A 19,894-nucleotide genomic window follows, 5' to 3' on the forward strand; every position below is an offset into this window, starting at 1 on the left:
TGCAGGCACATAAAGACAAACTTTAAGTTCCCTTTCCTTCAGTATGTCTTTTTATTTACATAGTTTAGTCAGTAATGCTATTTCAGTATAATGCTGCTTCTTTGATCAATAACTAATTAAGGCATTTGAAAAGAGACAAATTCCTTTTCCTTTGTACTTCTATTTTATACCTATTTATTATTTCAATGCAAAATACATGTATGTACTGTAGAAGAGATGTTCCAGGTGAACATATGCTCTTTACTCTCTTTCTTGTAATAACATTTGCTATAGCAAGATCAAATGTCCACAATTCCAATGTGACGTATATAACACTATTGGCAGTGAGACTAACAGGACATCGAGTAAATGTGATAAAATTGATCAAACTACAGATAACAAGTTTAAACAGAGTCTCTGGTAAGTTTTATATAAAAAATCTTATAATTTTTACAAAATTCGTCGCATTTTCATAGGACATCAATAATAAATAATGATTCCTTTATTTCATTTACTTATAGCATAATTTGAAACATAGTGTAATATCATTTATAATATATTTACTTGTATGTATTGAATGCTAGTAGACATGTCATAATTTGATAACATCACAAGTATATTTATTACTATAACATTATAAAAAGTTATTTTATGTAAAAAGATGTTTAATGATTCTCAAATTCTTTATGGATAATCAAACAATACATACACCCAATATCATAGAACGTAGGTTTTTGTGTCCCGAAAATTGTACTCACTTTCTATATGCAATGTTTTTCTGTACAAGTCTGACGTTTTAATACGACTCGATGAAGACGTACAGCAAAGTATTGCGGTTTAAGGACATTTTCTTTCTACTTGACTCTTTCCGCTCTCTTCATATTCCTGATTGGAAATCCACATTTGCTGGAAAGTACCGATCGACGCCAATATTGAACCGCCTATCCAAGCTCCGAATCTCCTCTCTGCACAACCATTGGCGCTGATCAATTTGAGACGCATACTAGAAGGTATTCTCATGGACAAATCTCTATTCAAGCGTTCTGGGAAACCCTATAAGTGTATAATAATTTATTGTTATATACAAAGGCAAAACAATTATTTACATCTAATATTCTATATTAGAGTGTATATTCAAAAATCTTGTAAATAATTTCTCTGAGAATTTTAAACTTAAAAAATTTCAAATTTTTTATTAAATATATTTTTTAAAATAAACCTTTATGTATTGAATAATATATGCTGGTGCTAATAAGAGTTTTAGTAGCAGTTCTAATACATTGCTGACTACTTACAATATAAACAAAACTATCAAAGAAGCAATTTTTAAAAAATTCCTTGAATCTCCTAAAATTCCACAGAAATTCCCTGATTTCTCAATAAGACAAAATAAGTCGATAAAATAAAAATCCTTAAGAATTTCAAGTATTTCTCGAGAATATACACTCGGTATATATTAAAATTGTACCTGAATAAATGAGTTGCCACCAGTTACCACAACGCTCCCATAAAGCGCCGGTCGTACATCGACATCGCACATACCAACACTAGTCGTGACGATGTGTCCCACTCCCAACATGGTATTACCAACCATACCTCCGCGCATCTGTACCATACTGGGATCAAATAACGCTTCTGGTATTCGAAATCTTTCGCTTCCAAAGTCCTTCAAAATTTTATTTTAATCATCTCATGTCTTATTAATCAGACGATTTTATATATCATGGAAGAAACAAATTATTTAAAATATGTACCTGATGATATCCAGTAGGGAATTCATATTGTACTGCAGGAACTGTAGAAACAATTTTCTCATCGTATGGCGTTTCTGATACCTGGAGAACTGTCGCTTGGAAATCCTGAATTACCTTCTTCACCATATAATTATGCCAAGACTTAGAGACTTCGGGTAAACCTTTCTTTTTAACCCATCGTGGTTTATCATGATCTTTGACTACCTCTTTGCTGCCCACCATATAAGGGGGAGATAAATCGATATCATTGTCCTGTATTTATGTCAAGATAAATAAGATAAATGAAATTTGAAAAGCATTTAAATAATATATATATATATATATATATTTGTGTACCTGTAAGAATTGCCTGCATTGCATACTTATGTAATCTCCGCCAAGGGGAGATTTAACGATAGCTTGTGTCAATACAAATCCATCTTGCACAGGTACAGCAGATGTATGCGTAGCACCGCTATCAACAACAATACCAGTTGCTCTGCCATTTGCAAATGCAGCCAAAACTGCATTCTTCACGAGAAAATAAGCTGGTACATTATATTTTTCAAACATTAGTTCGGTTAACTTCTCTCTCTTGCTGCGCATATTCCATGGTGATTCAGAGAATAATACAGGATGATACTCAGCATCGGATTGGATTATTTTTGAATATGTATAATCTAAAACCTAGAACAAAGAGATAAATATATACAATCAAGTATTTTCAACATGAAAAGCTTAATGCATATAACACCTAAATTCTACACTGAATGTTACTCATTTTCTACCTTTTCAAAATGATCCCAATCTTCAATCATACCATCTTTCATATAACTCGCAACCTCCATGTTTTTTCGTGGAACATGAAGAATTGTGGTATCAATGTAATATTTGGTCCCGCTTTGTGTAATATTACTATCAGGCTTCTTATCATCAATATCCATAGGTTCATTCTTAGTGACTGTACCATTGGCATCCTCTCCAATACCAACAACAGCCGGGATTTCTGCCTTTGGGGTATCTTCCTGAGCATAGCCCACTCTTAAGGAATGATGGCCCAGATCAAAGACTAACGCTCCTATCTCATCTCCACCATAAAGCATACCTCCAGACATGTTGAAAGATTGTAGTTCTTTAAGAGAATAATATTTATAAGCGTTAATCATAATATGACTTTTTTTCATATAATTTCACATAATAATATGATCTCTTTTTCATATAATAATATCAAGAAAAAGGAGAAAAAAGAGATCATAATATGAACTTTTATTTTCTTTTTTCTCTTAATATTATTAAATACTATTACGCGATAGTAACGCAACTAATACTAATACAGTGAAGTGTATTTTATAATACACTGTACATAATACACTGTATAAATACTGTGTCATCAATAAATGAGCAAATACTCACCCCCTGACTTCTTTATAAAAATAACTCAGGGAAAATGAGTATATGCCTATTTAACGGCTACATGAACATTTATTCCTGTGACCTTTACTTTTGTATGTACAAGTATCGACCATAACCTCTACCTCCTGACAGGACGCTTTGCGTCAATGCCGCCTGCACGGATAATATATAATGGCGGCAAACTACGCTCCATTGGATGATACGAAAATCCTGAAGCGTTTGATTGGTCAATCAGGACGAAAGGATTTTTTTCGTATGTATTAAAGATTGAAGATTTAAAGAATTAAAATTAAAATTAAAAGATTAAAATTAAAATTATAATTAATTAAGATTTAAGAATTAAAATTAAGATTGAAAAATTGAAATTAAAATTAAAATTAATTAAGATGTAAGAATTAAAATTTAAGTAAAAGAAGTTAAAATTTCTCTGTCCTGATTGGTCATTATTTCAACAAAAAATTCGTTTTGATAAAATCCTTTCTAAAAATATTGTAAAAAAAATATTTCGAGGTAGTATTCAAGAAAAATAAGTCTACAAATGATTCAATAATAGCTTATCACAATTATAATTATATTATTGTATATATATATAAATATTATAATTATAATTATAATATTTTGATAAAATCCTTTCTAAAAATATTGTTAAAAAAATATATTTCGAGATAGCATTCAAAAAATCTATAAATTTAATAATAGCTTATCATAATTATAATTTTGTAAATAATCACTATTAATAATACTTATTGTGCCACGTGGCACCAACACATTGAAATAATTAGTAGAACTAATTGAAGCAAATATTTTTAGTAAATAATATATGTTAGAACGAGACAAGAATGCTTAAATGCTATCTTTTCTCCAACTTGTGACGCTCTCCACCAAACCTAAATAAAAGGATGTCTCATTCTAGAATGCATTCCAATGCATTGAACTCTAACCATGCACTGTCTCTTTCAAAGGCTCATATTATGAGGCTTCTTTTATCGATAAATATGCCTCTAAAAGTGACTTATAAGCCTTTTGATTGACAAATCATTTTTAGAGGCACTTTTATCAATAAAAAAGCCTCAGAATGTAAGCCAAAGTTGTATCGCCCCCATTTCTTGATGGCTCATTCCAGTATTCATAAAGTTCAATGTCTAGAGTTCAATGGTTCGATGGCTCATTCTAGTATTCATAAAGTTCAATGAACCAATCACAGATATGATGTCCCGTAATGTCATTGCGTCTGCGCAGAACTGTCAGCGAATACGCATGCAACTTAGGTGGCGCCAGGAAAAGTGTAAGTTTATAGTACATACCTCATTGTTACAAAAAAAATTTGTTAGTTTTCTGCTAAGAGACGTGCTTGTTTCAATAATAGTTTAAAATATATATTTGTACAAATAATGGCTGATGATTTTGATGGGGATGAGTAAGTATAATGCAATTTCTTTGACATATATATATGCACAAAAATATGTATTCAGACATATCGAAATATATACAAAAATGTACATTTTATTATAATGTACATTTTATATAGGTTATCTTGTATTTCATTAATATAAGAAAAATCAAATTATTTGAAAAAATTATTCTATATGCTATTTTTAATAAACTAAAAATAGGGAAAAGCAAGAAATTAAAGATTATTGTATTAATAGTTTTTCAGTATAGTTTATATGTAATTAATGTTGTTCCGGTTAATCTTATTATTTGTAGAGTTGCGGATGATTTTGATGATGTAGACGATGAGGACAATATCGAATTAGAGCCCCAGGAAGATGATGGTGAAAATATCGAATTGTTGAATGCTAACGAAGCTACTGCTGGTGTTCAAAAGTCGAAAAGGATAACAACAAGATACATGACAAAGTATGTATATTATTTGTGATATATTATTTGCATAGAGTGAAAATAGAAATTATTATTACTTTAGCAATATGTTAAATTTATTTTATAGATATGAGAGGGCGAGAGTTTTAGGCACAAGAGCGCTACAAATAGCAATGTGTGCTCCTGTGATGGTAGAATTAGAAGGGGAAACTGATCCGCTGCAAATTGCGATGAAGGAATTGAAGCAGCGAAAAATTCCCATAATCATACGTCGCTATCTGCCTGATAACAGTTACGAAGATTGGGGCATTGATGAACTTATCATAATAGATCATTAACATTAATATAAGTTGTGTAAAATTTGTATATCTTATATTACTAATTATATATTATCGATACAATAATTTATCTTGTCACCTCACATCTTATGTCAATATAATGAAATGTTTATTTTTTGACCTCTAAAAAATTTGTTCCATTTCCCTGCACACAAGGCAAAAATGTTAATTACGATACAATTCTCCTTGTGTAATTTTTGAACGAAAAGTGCGCGAATTTGTAGTTCACGATTCTACGCGAGAGGTCCTCGTAGTTTCTTTAATTGTTCTCAACTTTGTTGATCAGTTGCATGTGTTGCAAGATACAAATTTAACGCGAATAAACGAAATATCAATTACTAGAGAGACGAAAAATTGTCAAAATGACTTTAAATCCGACCACGAAACAAAGAGTAGCCATCGTTTTGGATGTCAGTAAATTTGTGTTTCAGTGGGGCTTTATTCCCGCTGTCCTCTTCTTAGGTTAGTTTTTAAATTTGATATATATCTCCACAGGTATATAAAAAAAAATATTGAAAGTTAAGAAAAATTTATTTTTTAGGATTCAGAAAAGGTGCAGACCCGGGAATGCCCGAATTATCTCTTATGAAGTAAGTAACTCTGCAACAGGACTTTTTACAGAATTGTTTCTTTTCAAAGAATTATTTTTCTAAAGAACAATATATTCTTTAATATTTTCTTTGTTTTTTCAGCTTGTTGTGGCAGTAAATTCTCTTTTTTCTCCTTATTAAAAAATCATATGTATTATATATGTTACATATAAAATACAATAAGACTAATATGTGACTAAAAAACTATCATATGATGGTTCTCTCCCATGATCCAGAGTAATCGATTGTATTTTATTGAATAAATATTAAGATATTATTAAGTGAAGTAGATTTCTTATTACATATATTTATCATATTTTGTGAAATATGTTGATCAAAATATAGGCAATAAACATTTATTGAAAGAAGACATAATCATTTATATTTTATAAAATTTCTTGCCTGTATTGTTAGATTGTTACATTATATTATTTTTATAACTTGATAGTATAGTAGTAATATATTGCTCATGTCAATTATATACACATAAATTTTCTTTTCGCATAGAAGATTAGAAAATAACTGATGAGAATAGATAATTTTTAGACAAAAAATATCTACCACAAATTCTATTTTATATAGAATATTAATAAAATAAAATATAAAAAGATATTGAATATTATGTATTAAATATATATTATCTATTCTATATATTTATATTATGTATTTTATTCTGTATATTATATGTCATTTTTCAATTTGTGAATATTATAGATTTATGTTAATAATATATATATTCTATATATAATCTATATATTCTATATAATAATACATATATTCTATATATATATTATTATATATATTTACATATTTTCTTATAATTATATAGAAATCTGTAATGTCTAAACAGAAAAACAAATTTAATTGGCTGCGCCATATTGTTAATACCTTGTCTCATAAGCATCTCAATCAAGAATATTTTGTGCATTTTATATATAACATTTGTTTGCTCGCACTTTTTATATTCATCTTTCTCTTTTTTCTCTTTTTAATGTTCAAATATATATTTATTTCGTTCAAAATGTAAAAATTTTTAGAGAAGTAAGTGCAAACAAATCTAATTATTCGAGTTTCCTATCTATATTTTCGTTAAATATGGTGTGTTTCGTATTCGCCAATCAACGAAGAGCATTCGATTCAACTTGACTTCGAAAAACCGTTTGAGGAGAAGTTGCGAACCTTTCCGACGTTGACACATTTCGTTAAAAGTAAAGACTTTCCAAGGATCGTACATATTTTTATTCTTGGATAATTATTTAAATCGAATTCTTAAGTAATTATTTATATAAAAGGCATAATATTCTAGGTAATTGGAATGAGAGAGTAAATGTGAATTTTGAGCAGAATTGTGAAATTTCAGCCAAATCGGAGGAGAAGTCCCTCTCCTTCATTATTACTATATTCTATTATTAAAAACAGATATAAACTTCGTGTGTGTGCACATGATAATATTAAATTGACGTTTATAAATTTAAATCCACGACAAAATTGATGATATAGCAGTACATATATATTTCACAAATTACAATTTTCGTTTTTAAGTTGTACATATAAATTATTACAAAAATACAAAAATAAATTTGTTTTTTGTCTTTTTATTTTAGGTCTGGGATAAAAAATATCGACTATGAAAAATAGACAGAAAACTTAAAATGGACAAAGAAATTGAGACATACCAGTTAACTGCGCAAGTATTGACAGGCAACAGTTTTAAGGATTTGCATATTTCCAAACCAACTCCAACATATAATGTTTTAAAAATGGAAAATTCAAATGACAAGAAAAAGACATGTATGACTAACTTGACAAAAACTACAGATCTAGAAAAAAATATTGTGAAAGAATCTGAATTAATGCCACCACCTAAATCAGTTGAGTCTAGCCAAGATCAACAAAAATCTAATAATGAACACGTAATAACAAAACAGAAATCTAATAATGAAAAACCTAATAATGATAGCAAAGAAACAAAGGATAACAAAAGTGATATTCAAAAAGTCCCCAATTCGGATACAAATACAAAAAATCAAAAAGAAAAAAGATGGGTATTGGGAGATTTTGATATTGGTCGACCTTTGGGCAAGGGAAAATTTGGTAATGTGTATTTAGCCAGAGAAAAAAGAACAAAATTTATAATAGCTATGAAGGTGCTTTTTAGATCACAAATATCAGATGCAAATATTACGCATCAAGTAATTAGAGAGATAGAAATCCAAACCCATTTAAGGTATTATTTTTTATAAATTATTTATTATATTGAAAGCTATATATATGCATGCATGTGTAATAAGAATTTTATGAAATAAAAATAATATTTGACATGAATCGCATTTTTTACAGGCATCCAAATATTTTGAGGATGTATGGATATTTCTACGATGATAAGCGAATTTATTTAATATTAGAATATGCTCCAAAAGGAGAGCTTTATAAGGAACTAAATAACCAACCTAATAAGCGATTTGACGAAGTAAGGTAGGTATATATTGAAAAACTATTTCACATGATCAATTAAAATTAATTAAGATTAATCAAATTTATATGTATTTTTAGGACAGCAACTTATATAGCTCAATTAGCAGATGCGTTAAAATATTGTCATAGTAAGAGCGTTATTCATCGTGATATTAAACCAGAAAATTTACTCCTTGGATTAAATGGCGAAATAAAAGTAGCCGACTTTGGATGGTCTGTGCATGCTCCTTCCTCTCGACGCGATACTTTATGTGGCACTTTAGATTATTTACCACCTGAAATGGTATCTGGCAGAACACATAATCATACAGTTGATTTTTGGAGTGTTGGAGTATTATGTTATGAATGCTTGGTCGGTAAACCTCCTTTCTATGCAGCAACTAATGATGAAACTTATATGAACATAAAAAAATTGCAATACACATTTCCAAGTTTTGTCAGTGAAGGTGCAAGAGATTTAATTTCAAAGGTAAGTTTAGTCAGTAAACTTAAATATTGATAAGTATATATATTTTAGAGCTTAATTCTTAACAAATTATATTTCAGTTAATAGTTATTGATCCTGAAAAAAGATTGAATATGGATGGTGTTCTTAAACATCCTTGGATTGTAAAAAATCGCAAATAAGAAAAGGCATGAATAAAATGTATGTGAATTATATGATATAAGGTTTGTTCTTTTTAGCTGAATTGGCTGCACTAGTTCGGGAAGTGTACACTACTTTGTTCTTTTTTAGCAGAACGTCAGATGCTACTGTTCTTTTTAGCAGTGCAGTACTATTCAGTGCAACAGTTTACTGCACTGCTCGCCCTAATCTTGAGGTAGCGCAGTAGTACAATTTAATATGGTGATGTATTTAAACACAAATAGCGGTTTCATTTTTAATTAACAACACATTAGTTGCAAAAAAGAAAGCATAACAATCATATATAAATAACATTAATATAAAGAGTAATATAGATAAAAACAATTATTAACAGTTATTAATAGAAAAATTTTAAAAAATAAATTTTAAATAAATTTTTAATTATAATTAATACGTTTAAAATTAATTTTTCCATAAATTTGTAATAAAATAAATGTTTTATTACAAATAAATCTTTCTTCATCGGATAATTCTGCTATTTATAGATTATTTATATTTCTCATATTTTGATGTGCCATATTAGTATGCATTGAATTGTTCGTTTTATTTCTCATTGTACTCTTGCACTGATGGAATTTGCTGTAAACTCGCTAGTGTAGTCCCAGTGCAGCACTAGTTCAGTTAAAAAGAACAAACCTATAGAAAATTGCATAAATCATATCATGTAAATTTATTATAATTCTAAACGCAATAATTATCGCAGAAAATTAATAACAAATAATTTGTACATAAACTATCCGTATTGTTTATGCATTTAAAATATTCCTTCATACATATATATGGTTTTGGGATGTTTAGTGAATTTTAGTTTATAATTTTATTTAAAGTGACTTATTTATAAACAAAATATAGCAACGAAGTATATTAATAACATTGACATTTTTTATAATTCTTCGGCATCTGTTTTCTATTTTAATGAAATAGATTTAATTGCTACGAATCAAATATAATAAGTAAAGGATGTATGAATGGTTTGATTTATTGTTATTAAAGAATATTCAAATAAACTGGAGAGATAACATGATATTGATTCTTCTTATTAAATAATAAATAAATTTGCTTTTATGTATGTATCATCTGTGTAATTAAATTTACACATATAATAAAAAGAATATGTTATTGAACATAAACTTTTATTGGTGAAAATTTTATCAAGTATCTTTATTACACAAAAATTAAACATATATATGTTTTCTATACTTATGTATCTATAAAGTAACGACATGCAATGTCTGTCTTAATCGTACATTTTAAAACAATTTGAAACAATTTAAATTTATTATTTTAAATCACTTTAAAACATTGTTGATTATCAGTAAACATTAAAGCTACTTGTGAATTGTCAACATGTAGAAATTAAATTGTATCATTAAAGGAATACCTTTTGTCTCTTTTGTGTAAAAGTTTATGTAAAATATTTGATAATGGAAGAATTGTTTAATAAATGTCATAAATTTTTAATAATTGTACTTCATGTTTCCATTGGTTCCATGACTACATCAACAATTGGTGCATCTATTGGTGTAACTTCGGAATTCTTTTTAATCGAGTATAACTTACTAAATTTTTCATAATGTTTAATGTCCTGTATAATATATATCATGTTATTCATGTTATCTAAAATATATTGAAGTATATAAATTAAATAAATACTCGCCTTCTCGCGAACAGATGGTTGCACCTTATCGAATGCTCGATAGATATGCTGCATAGTAATTTCTGGTTGTCCATAACCAGCTATTATTTCCTTCAATGCTTCCATGCCAGCTTCCTTTATTAAAGCTGCCAAATCTGCACCGGTGTAACCTTCGCATTTATCATTATATCCCACTTGATTTAAATCAACATTAGAAGCAAGTTTTGGTTTTGTTCCATTCTACAAATTATATATATTTATTAGTTTGTATTAGGAAAAAAATATAAATTATATAGGAAAATATTTCTCTTTGTATATTTTATACGTGCACATATAAAAATATATAAATGTATATGTAAATATATATACCTTTGTTATTGCACGTAAAATATCCACCCGATCTGAGGCTATCGGAAGACCGACATATACAATTTTGTCCAGTCTTCCTGGTCGCAGAACAGCTGAATCTATAATGTCAGGACGATTACTAGCAGCCATGAGAAATACCCCTTGTCGACTCTCTACACCATCCATTTCCGTAAGCATTTGATTTACAACGCGTGATGTTGCGGAATTATCGCCTTCTGTTCTTTTAGGACATAATGCATCTATTTCGTCGAAAAATATGACACACGGCATCGAATTTTTTGCTCTTAAGAAACATTGACGAACTGCTTTTTCACTTTCGCCAACGTACTAGAAATGTCAAAATTATTAGATTCCATACATTATCTTTAGTATGTGATAAACTTACCATATTCAAAAGTTCAGGTCCTTTAACGGAAATAAAATTAATTCCAGCTTCATTGGCAATAGCTTTGGCTAGTAACGTTTTTCCACAACCAGGTGGACCACATAACAGTACTCCACTGGCAGCAGATAAACCTAACGCATTAAAGTGTTCAGTATGTTTAACAGGAGCCTGCAATAAATAAATATATATGTATATATATGTAATATATATTAAATATATATGTGCAGGAAATTCAGTATTAAACTAAATTATACAATTGTTTATGAGAACTTCAAATGTATAAAATATTATAAACATGAAATTTTATATTGATATTTACAAGAATCGCCATTTGTAATTCTTGTCGTATATCTTGTAATGAGCCAACATCATCCCATGTTACATCAGGAACTGTTGCAAATCCTTCCCTTTTCGCTGAAGGTTGAACAACACGTAAAGCAATTTCAAAATCACTATGCTCAATACATAAAGATGACAAACGCTCTGGGGAAAGTGGAGGTTCGTTGCGTAGCCAAGCCAGTAAGTTTGAGAAATCCGGCGAATGTTGTTCTTGTATTACATCCATTTCGGTAGTTTCTGGGCTTGAATTTTTAGGTGAATCTCTCAAGTATATAGAGGTATTTTCTATTGTAGTAGAAGCTTCCATCTCAGTAGAAGCTTCTATCATAGTAGATGCTTCTGTTGTAATATTAGTATCTAAACTCTCAACATTAGTAGCTAAACTCTCTAAGTTCTTAAAAGTCTGTGCTTCCTTATTAGATTGCTTATCAGTTTCGGTTATTTCCGGCAATTTTTCTGTCTGTTTTGATCTGTTTAGATCTTCGAATACTCTATAAAAATTTTATATATTTATATTATATATTTATATAAAAAGGTATCAAAGCTCCCTTCAATTTAAAAATTAAAGTGGTTAAGAAGGCATAGAGAGCTAAAAGTACAAGGTTAAGATGGTAACAGTAATATATATTAATAAATCATAAAAAGTTTACAAAACTTCAATAAGATACATATAAGCGAAAATAAAGATTGGGACGCAAAATATCGATTAAAAAACATATACGTGAAATAAATTAGAGCGAACGTTTCAGCTTATTTTTAAGCCATCTTCAGCGCAAAAACGTATGGGTGAAATAGGTTCCCTATTTTTGCGCTGAAGATGGCTTAAAAATAAGCTGAAACGTCCGCTCTAATTTATTTCACGTATATGTTTTTTAATCGATATTTTGCGTCCCAATCTTTATTTTCGCTTATATGTATCTTATTGAAGTTTTGTAAACTTTTTATGATTTATTAATATATATTACTGTTACCATCTTAACCTTGTACTTTTAGCTCTCTATGCCTTCTTAACCACTTTAATTTTTTATATATTTATATATTAAGCATATGGTTAAAATAACTTTTAAAGATTTACCTATCTATAGCAGCCATAGCAGCTTCTCTAATTAAGGCAACCAAATCTGCACCTACAAAACCTGGAGTAAGGGAAGCTATTGTTGACAAACTAATATTAGGAGCTAGTACAACATTTTCAGTGTGTACTGCCAGGATCTTAGCTCTTGCCTCTCTGTCTGGTATCCCAAGGCACACTTCACGATCAAAACGTCCTGCTCTCCTTAAAGCAGGATCTAATGAATCAGGTCGATTTGTTGCTCCAATCACTAATACTCTATCTCCATTTTCCTTTAGATTCAATTCTAATAGAAAAAAGGAAAAAATTGTGCTTTATAAAAATCAAGAATACAAAAAACGTGTAATGATAATATTAATCAATAATCTTACCATCTAAACATGATAATAATTGTGCAACAATTCTCCTTTCCATCTCCCTTTGAGCTGTAGCTCTATGTGGTGCAACAGCATCTATTTCATCCAAGAAAACAACACATGGTGCAAGAGTTAAAGCTTGCTCAAATAAGTCTCTAATACGAGCTTCACTCTCACCAGATACTCCAGCCACAAGCTCTGGCCCTGCTACTTTTAGTAGAGGTATATTTAATTCCTAATATAAAGGATGTAAAACATTATCATGAGAGAAACCTACTTTTCTACATACGAAAAAAAAGAGAAACAAAAATAAAACTTTTATACTTTTACAATATCTACAGAATATCATGATCTACATGAATATATTGATTGTTTTATTCACATTATGTAAATAATTCTATTCATAACACATATAGATGATAAGACATATAGATTTCTAAAATTAAATATTATCTTACTCCTGCAACTGCATATGCCAATAATGTCTTTCCACATCCAGGTGGTCCATGAAGTAAAAATCCTCTTAGTGGAGATATACCAAGCTGTTTGAAGATTTCAGGATGTTTCATGTGGGCCAGTAACTTGCAAACAGTTTTCAAAATTTTGTCGTTACCTCCTACACTAGAAAATGTAATTTTTGTTTCTGTAACAGGTATAGTTCTTGGCTTTTTTGCAAATAAAAACTGTAAATTATCATTTTCTTTGTCTCTTTGTCGTTTCCTTGTAGATTCTACTAGTGACTGTTTTACTTGAGTTACAGACTGAAATGTTATAGTAAGAGAGATAAGTACAAATATAAAATAAATATATATTTTGTTTTAATCCATTATTCCTTATCTAAAATCTCAATCATGAATATACATACTGTATTTGATTTCACAGGTGTTTCTGATTTTGAAGCAAGTGTTTCTAATTTTGAGGCATGTATTTCTGGATTTGAAACAGATGGTTCAGACTTTTCTGCTGAAGTAAGCATTTCTGGCTTTTGAGTGGCTGATTCTGTCTTTTGAGTGGCTGATTCTGTCTTTGAAGTAACTATTGAAGATGTATTCAAAGATTCATCAGTTACATTACATACGTCAGGCGTCTTTGCCTCTTTATCACCCTTAGATTCACTTTTAGATACATCATCATCACTACTGATATCTATCAACTCTTTATCACTTGAGTTTCCATTCTGCTTTTTATACATATGTATTAGCATGTCATTTATGGAAGTCTGCTGCATTTCTGACTAAAATTGAAGAGTTTGTTACAAATACCACAATTATATAAATATAAAATTCGAGCAATATATCAAGATACCTCAACGTCAACATCTTCAAAATCATCATCGTCGTATGTAGACGATTCGCGTATCAGAGGCTTTTTTGAAAATATCTCTGTAAGCTCATCGTAAGCCTTACGTACCATTCCCCGAAATGCAGCACGTTTTTTATTGCGATAGTCTCTGTACCGCCTCTGCAATGCATCTGCCATCTCATTGACATCGATGTATATCTTATTCTCATTTTCATGCATGTACTGCAAAATGCAAATATAAAATTAAATATACACTTGTAGTAAATGCAAATATAAAATTAAATATACAGTTGTAATAAATGCAAATATAAAATTAAATATACAGTTATAGTGATATAAAAATTAGATTTTTATTTCTATTTTTCTAAACAATCGTGTTCGAACGTTACAAGAATATATCCATGTAACATTCTGTGCACATCGCATGTAGGTCGTGATTTCGTCGAAAACGTCAAAGAAACAACCGAAGAGGACAAGATACGTTACCGTTTGTACGCGCGCGATCAACGTTTGATCCCTGAAACATCTCTGATCCATTCTGTGCTTATTGTCCATGTGCCTCGATCTAAAATCACTGCTCGATCCTTGCAGAGGGATAATATCAATCGACGAATTCAATTTGCCCACCTTGTGCATTATTCTCGGATGCGGCGAGACCAGGAGAACCGTGCGAGGGAGATCACGAGAGATTCACAGTTATTCTCGCAAATTATTCTCGACCCGAATTGAGATCGCGACTTCAATTACTCGCATCACTCACCGTAGTATACACTATACGGTAGTATACAAATCTGTGCAGGTCAATGCGCACTGAGCCGGCGAGATCGACACTTAATCGGACATGAATGACAGTCGGAGCCAATCAGAGCTTTGTTTTTTATTCTCGAGCTGGCTGCACTTTTTGCCTCTCCTCTCTTTCTCCCCAACTATTAAATATAGGTCTATCTCATTTTTAGTGCAGAAAGCTCAGGAATGAAAAACAAACCTCGGTATACTTGCTCGATATAAAATATATTCTTAGCCAAACGAAATATACTGAGAGAGATATACGTACATTTATAGAGAAGAAAAGGAGAAAAAGAGAAGGGAAAAACAAGAAATTCAGCTAAAAAAAGCAAACCTATTCAGAGTTTTTTTTTTTTATAAGAGACTCATTTGACTTGACGTTACAAATGCTACGAATCAGGTTACATGATTGACAAATCAGACGCATTCCTGCTTTGGTAGCGCGAGATTCTTCGCTCTGGTTGGTCCATCGACGTTTCGAAGCGAAAATGACGTCACGAGGAGATACATTTCAGAGTGAAGATTCGTCTTGAATATTTTTGAAGCATTTGAAATATCATGAAGAATAGTCTATGGTTGACGTAATTATATAAGCAAGTGATTAAAAACATAAATAATTGAAAGATCGAAATTTTGCGAGTCATTGGTAAGTAATACTGCTCAGATTCTCTCGTTCAACAATGATTACTGTACTCATAACATTCTGTAAAATATGAAACATGTATACTGTATCTATTACATCTAATCTGAGTATTGTTGTTTTCTTTTTGATATCCTTTATTAAATCATTATCATTATAAATACTGCAATTATGTATTACTATTTGAAAAAAGAATATTGGATTAAAGCTTTGTATTTCTTAAAAATTTGATTTTTTTTGTTGATGATAAAAATATTATCCAAGATACAAGTATATGTCAAGTGTTATATTATGCATACTGCATATTTTACTTAATTCTAATCTTTTCAGGTACATCATGTTAGATCACGAGAATATCACTGGATTAAAATATTGCGCGCCTATGTTTAAAGGGCCCGTAACAGATCTCTTTGGGCAAATACGCAGTCTTGAGTTCCTCAAAGAATGTGCAGATTATGAGCTGAAATATGTCGATTGTTTGGAGGCGTATGGTTATCACAGGGGCAAGAAAGAATGCAGACTGATATTGGAAGATATGTACGAATGTATAACGAAAATAAAAAGATTAAAGCGTGTCGAAGTGATGGCGCAGGAACGAGAACGTCAATATAAGAATGGTCAAAGGGACAAACTTTGGGCGGAAACTCCACCACTCGATCAATATTAAGTTATTGCTCTCTGCTAAAATATAGTTTATATGTAAATGTATCGCATATACTCTGTGAAGTGATTATAGATGACAAAATGCTCCATCATCTATAAAGAGAACTTGTATCAGTTTATTACTTGCAAATTCTTGTCTCTCTATTCCTAGAAATGTCAATGTAACATTCAATCGATATTTGTACTTTTCTCTATTTTTAAATTTATATTTTATATTCTTTCTGTATTATTTCTCTATTTTTAAATTTATATTTTATATTTATATATATGTAATCTTAAAAAAGTTTCTTGTGTCACAGAAACAAATTTTGAAAAAATTATACATTAGAGATATTCCAAAGATCTATTAGAAATTTCTAGAAATTTGTTACGACATACAATGTACAGAATAATTATATATTTTTTGTTTTTTATGATAATATTTATGTTAATAAACATGAAATATGAATCATATAGATATGTATCCATGTATCAGTTTTTCTTATTCGATAGTGACGTTCACTGTTGACAGATGACGCATGGATCTTTTTCGATAATTGCGAATCCGCCTTAAGATCGCGTTACGTGTGCACGGATCTCCTTCGTGGATTTCCGAATACGAGAGCGAGGATCTTTTTGTGATTTCGTGGGAATTATTTTCGGAATTGGCTGGTGAGTCGATTTGCTGCATCGCTCCAAGCTATCCCCGAAATATTTATGTCACGTACTCGATCTGATATTCTGTGAGAATGAGCTGAGGATTTATTCGCATGCACATTTCCTGATCAGCCCTCCCTGCTATTATGTAAATGATAGTGATACTGTGTTTAAAATTATCTATTGTCAGACTTGCCATATAATTGTAATTATAAGTTTAAATCGATTACTTATAATTCTGTTTATTATGATTACTTTATTAGCGAAACGAATTTGAGAAAAGATATGTTTTATAAAAAGAGAGATATATGACCAGATGTCAAAAATGTCAAAAATTTTTCTTTGCAATCTTTTTTTTATGTAGCATGTTTAGCTTGTCATTTGCATAGATTATTGTCATAAAACTGTATATGATGATTTTTCAATTTATTTCTAATAATTGTTAATTTTCTAAAATATGACAAAAATTGAATTCTATTTAATTATCTGTAACATTGAAAGTAACATAAGATTAGATATATTTTTACCATCAAATTTAATTTAAAAATTAATATTATATAGGATATTTAAATATTCTATACAAAAAATAATGTTAAATATATTTTGCAATCTGTAGTAAAGGAATTGTAACAATTGTTTATTACAATTTGAAAAGTGTCAATTAATCTCTGAAAATTTAAACTTATAGGAATCCAATATCCAACAACAATGTTCAGCAACCGTCTGCCAACAATCCTGCGGTTGGCTGTACAGGATCAGCAATGGAGCCAACAACAGAGAGGAATGGCCACTCTCAAAGCTATCTCTTTACGTTTGAAGTCTGTCAAGAATATCCAAAAGATCACGCAATCCATGAAGATGGTGTCGGCGGCCAAGTACAATCGTGCAGAGCGCGACTTGAAGCAGGCTCGTCCTCTTGGCGTTGGCACAAAGACATTTTACGAGCAGACTGAGATTCAAGCATCGGAGGACCCGAAGAAGCTTGTCATTGCTGTGACTAGCGATCGTGGTCTATGCGGCGCAGTGCACACTGGAGTATCCCGTGATATTCGCGATAAATTGTTGGCCGATCCCAAGGAACGCGAGAACACAAAAATCATATGCATCGGCGAAAAATCGCGGGCGATCCTCCAGCGATTGTTTGCGAACAATATACTCTTTGTCGCATCCGAGATTGGCCGTAAGCCACCAACTTTCAATGATGCAGCCAAAGTAGCTATAGAAATAATGAACAGCGGGTATGTTCAGCTCAGTCAAATATATGTATATAAATTCAAACACATTATATTTTATAAATAATCATTTAAACAGATAATTTATAATTATTAAATTATTATTTAAACAGTTAGTTTGCAGTACTAACTGTACGAGTGACTCAGATGCCAAATAGTACAAGTCCACCTAAGCTCGATTTTGAGTTAGTAGATTTGAAATATGGACAATGTGATAATCTGATCAACCAGTATAACTGCATTGATATCTGTTTTCAAGATTAATTAGACCTGCATAGTTAAATAATAAGTACATATATAATTATGGTAAAAACAAATGCAAAAAGCCTTCATTTTTCAAACTACTTGACATTTGAGACACTCATATTATTCACTACATATTATTATCTACATATATCCAATTTATATATTACTATTTAAATATTCGTGACTTGGCTTTGAATTTTTTCTTTTGGATATGTGAAGTGAAATATGTATTTGTGCATTGTTAACCCTTATATTAATTATTGTTATTTTTAACACCTTCAAAGTGTACAGGGTGGCCATTTTTACTTGATGCGTTTTTTTAAAATGTTCAAAAAGTCTAAAAAAATTTGCAAAATAATTTGCTTTAATATATTTTTATTGCAAATATATGAATCAAAATGCTCAGTGCATCACTATGAGAATATTAGGGTTAAAAATGATTTCTGTATACAAAGTAAGAATTAAATTTTTTCAAAGATGATACATTATATAAATAATTATGGTCGGATTATTTTTTTTGCAGTTATTCCTTTGGTTCTGGACGTATAGTATACAACAAATTTAGATCAGTGGTATCATATATAGTTGATGATCTGCCACTGTTCGATAAAAGCGCGGTGATTACCGCACCGAAGCTATCGGTGTACGATTCGCTTGATGAGGAGGTGATACAGAGCTATTTAGAATTCTCGCTCGCCTCATTGCTGTTTTACTCGATGAAAGAAGGTGCTTGCAGTGAACAATCCAGCCGTATGACAGCGATGGACAATGCCAGCAAGAACGCCGGCGAGATGATTGACAAACTCACTCTCACTTTCAATCGCACTCGACAAGCTGTGATCACTAGAGAATTGACGGAAATTATTTCCGGTGCCGCAGCTCTGGATTAAGAATATCCTGGAGGATAATTATAGTTTCTCAATTTCTAGTGCGGGTAAATAAAATGAGGATGCATCATTGGAAAAAGAAGAAAAACGAGAATAAAGAAATGTATATTAAGCTGCCGAAAGATGAAATTTCCGATCGACTTGGACGGTGTTCGATTATACATGAAGTTATTTTATGAACACCAAGAACTTTACACACTTAACGCTATTTATATGTCCAAGCTGTTCAATAAATCGATCGAATTAGAAAACCGCACGTTTCAATGAAATATACGTTATATGTGTGTCCTGTTATACAATAAAAATTCTATATAAATTAGAAAATAAAAATTATCCACATAATCTGATAT

General features: G+C 30.4%; 7 protein-coding genes across 13 annotated transcripts; 5 read left to right on the forward strand and 2 right to left on the reverse strand.

Annotated features, from left to right (window-relative positions):
- Window positions 1-144: 144 nt before the first annotated feature.
- On the reverse strand, window positions 145-3,287 carry Bap55 (Brahma associated protein 55kD). 2 transcript variants are annotated; one of them, XM_083089665.1, is made up of 6 exons: window positions 3,126-3,287; window positions 2,501-2,844; window positions 2,070-2,399; window positions 1,734-1,985; window positions 1,448-1,645; window positions 145-1,032 (listed from the first exon to the last, which is right to left on the reverse strand). In XM_083089665.1, the coding sequence occupies exons 2-6, from the start codon at window positions 2,825-2,827 to the stop codon at window positions 817-819; spliced, it is 1,323 nt and encodes a 440-aa protein (XP_082945791.1). In that variant the 5' UTR covers window positions 2,828-2,844; window positions 3,126-3,287; the 3' UTR covers window positions 145-816. The 2 variants fall into 2 exon arrangements, with proteins under 2 accessions (XP_082945791.1, XP_082945790.1); XM_083089664.1 differs by having other exon boundaries at window positions 3,214-3,236.
- Window positions 3,288-4,404: 1,117 nt separating this feature from the next.
- On the forward strand, window positions 4,405-5,404 carry Rpii18 (RNA polymerase II subunit RpII18). The gene is made up of 3 exons (XM_083091359.1): window positions 4,405-4,542; window positions 4,833-4,985; window positions 5,074-5,404. Exons 1-3 carry the CDS (start codon window positions 4,517-4,519, stop codon window positions 5,282-5,284), a joined length of 390 nt encoding a protein of 129 aa, XP_082947485.1. The 5' UTR covers window positions 4,405-4,516; the 3' UTR covers window positions 5,285-5,404.
- Window positions 5,405-5,526: 122 nt separating this feature from the next.
- Window positions 5,527-6,160, forward strand: Tom7 (translocase of outer membrane 7). Its single transcript, XM_083091360.1, has 3 exons — window positions 5,527-5,746; window positions 5,826-5,874; window positions 5,977-6,160. Exons 1-3 carry the CDS (start codon window positions 5,647-5,649, stop codon window positions 5,990-5,992), a joined length of 165 nt encoding a protein of 54 aa, XP_082947486.1. The 5' UTR covers window positions 5,527-5,646; the 3' UTR covers window positions 5,993-6,160.
- Window positions 6,161-6,992: 832 nt separating this feature from the next.
- Window positions 6,993-10,021, forward strand: LOC145966076 (aurora kinase C). Of its 4 annotated transcripts, none has more exons than XM_083089841.1 (6): window positions 6,993-7,082; window positions 7,181-7,376; window positions 7,479-8,101; window positions 8,215-8,349; window positions 8,428-8,818; window positions 8,896-10,021. In XM_083089841.1, exons 3-6 carry the CDS (start codon window positions 7,527-7,529, stop codon window positions 8,974-8,976), a joined length of 1,182 nt encoding a protein of 393 aa, XP_082945967.1. In that variant the 5' UTR covers window positions 6,993-7,082; window positions 7,181-7,376; window positions 7,479-7,526; the 3' UTR covers window positions 8,977-10,021. The 4 variants fall into 4 exon arrangements, with proteins under 4 accessions (XP_082945967.1, XP_082945966.1, XP_082945965.1 ...); XM_083089840.1 differs by lacking the exon at window positions 7,181-7,376 and having other exon boundaries at window positions 7,002-7,180; window positions 8,896-8,995; window positions 9,086-10,021; XM_083089839.1 differs by lacking the exon at window positions 7,181-7,376 and having other exon boundaries at window positions 7,002-7,180.
- Window positions 10,022-10,109: 88 nt separating this feature from the next.
- Window positions 10,110-15,425, reverse strand: Smid (nuclear valosin-containing protein-like smid). The gene is made up of 11 exons (XM_083089838.1): window positions 14,941-15,425; window positions 14,458-14,676; window positions 14,018-14,386; window positions 13,611-13,913; window positions 13,168-13,387; window positions 12,800-13,082; window positions 11,705-12,215; window positions 11,386-11,553; window positions 11,001-11,327; window positions 10,653-10,871; window positions 10,110-10,580 (listed from the first exon to the last, which is right to left on the reverse strand). The coding sequence occupies exons 1-11, from the start codon at window positions 15,088-15,090 to the stop codon at window positions 10,467-10,469; spliced, it is 2,883 nt and encodes a 960-aa protein (XP_082945964.1). The 5' UTR covers window positions 15,091-15,425; the 3' UTR covers window positions 10,110-10,466.
- Window positions 15,426-15,731: 306 nt separating this feature from the next.
- Nd-15 (NADH dehydrogenase (ubiquinone) 15 kDa subunit) lies at window positions 15,732-16,662 on the forward strand. The gene is made up of 2 exons (XM_083089847.1): window positions 15,732-15,886; window positions 16,211-16,662. Exon 2 carries the CDS (start codon window positions 16,218-16,220, stop codon window positions 16,545-16,547), a length of 330 nt encoding a protein of 109 aa, XP_082945973.1. The 5' UTR covers window positions 15,732-15,886; window positions 16,211-16,217; the 3' UTR covers window positions 16,548-16,662.
- Window positions 16,663-17,035: 373 nt separating this feature from the next.
- Atpsyngamma (ATP synthase, gamma subunit) lies at window positions 17,036-19,795 on the forward strand. Of its 3 annotated transcripts, none has more exons than XM_083089844.1 (3): window positions 17,036-17,194; window positions 17,868-18,417; window positions 19,181-19,795. In XM_083089844.1, the coding sequence occupies exons 2-3, from the start codon at window positions 17,888-17,890 to the stop codon at window positions 19,545-19,547; spliced, it is 897 nt and encodes a 298-aa protein (XP_082945970.1). In that variant the 5' UTR covers window positions 17,036-17,194; window positions 17,868-17,887; the 3' UTR covers window positions 19,548-19,795. The 3 variants fall into 3 exon arrangements, with proteins under 3 accessions (XP_082945970.1, XP_082945972.1, XP_082945971.1); XM_083089846.1 differs by lacking the exon at window positions 17,036-17,194 and adding an exon at window positions 17,201-17,327; XM_083089845.1 differs by lacking the exon at window positions 17,036-17,194 and adding an exon at window positions 17,246-17,384.
- Window positions 19,796-19,894: the final 99 nt, after the last annotated feature.

Source organism: Camponotus vicinus, unplaced genomic scaffold, assembly GCF_025532165.1.
Source record: "Camponotus vicinus isolate PSW18456_S1 unplaced genomic scaffold, iyCamVici1.0 SCAF_2, whole genome shotgun sequence".
In the NCBI taxonomy this organism is placed as follows: Eukaryota; Metazoa; Arthropoda; class Insecta; order Hymenoptera; family Formicidae; genus Camponotus; species Camponotus vicinus.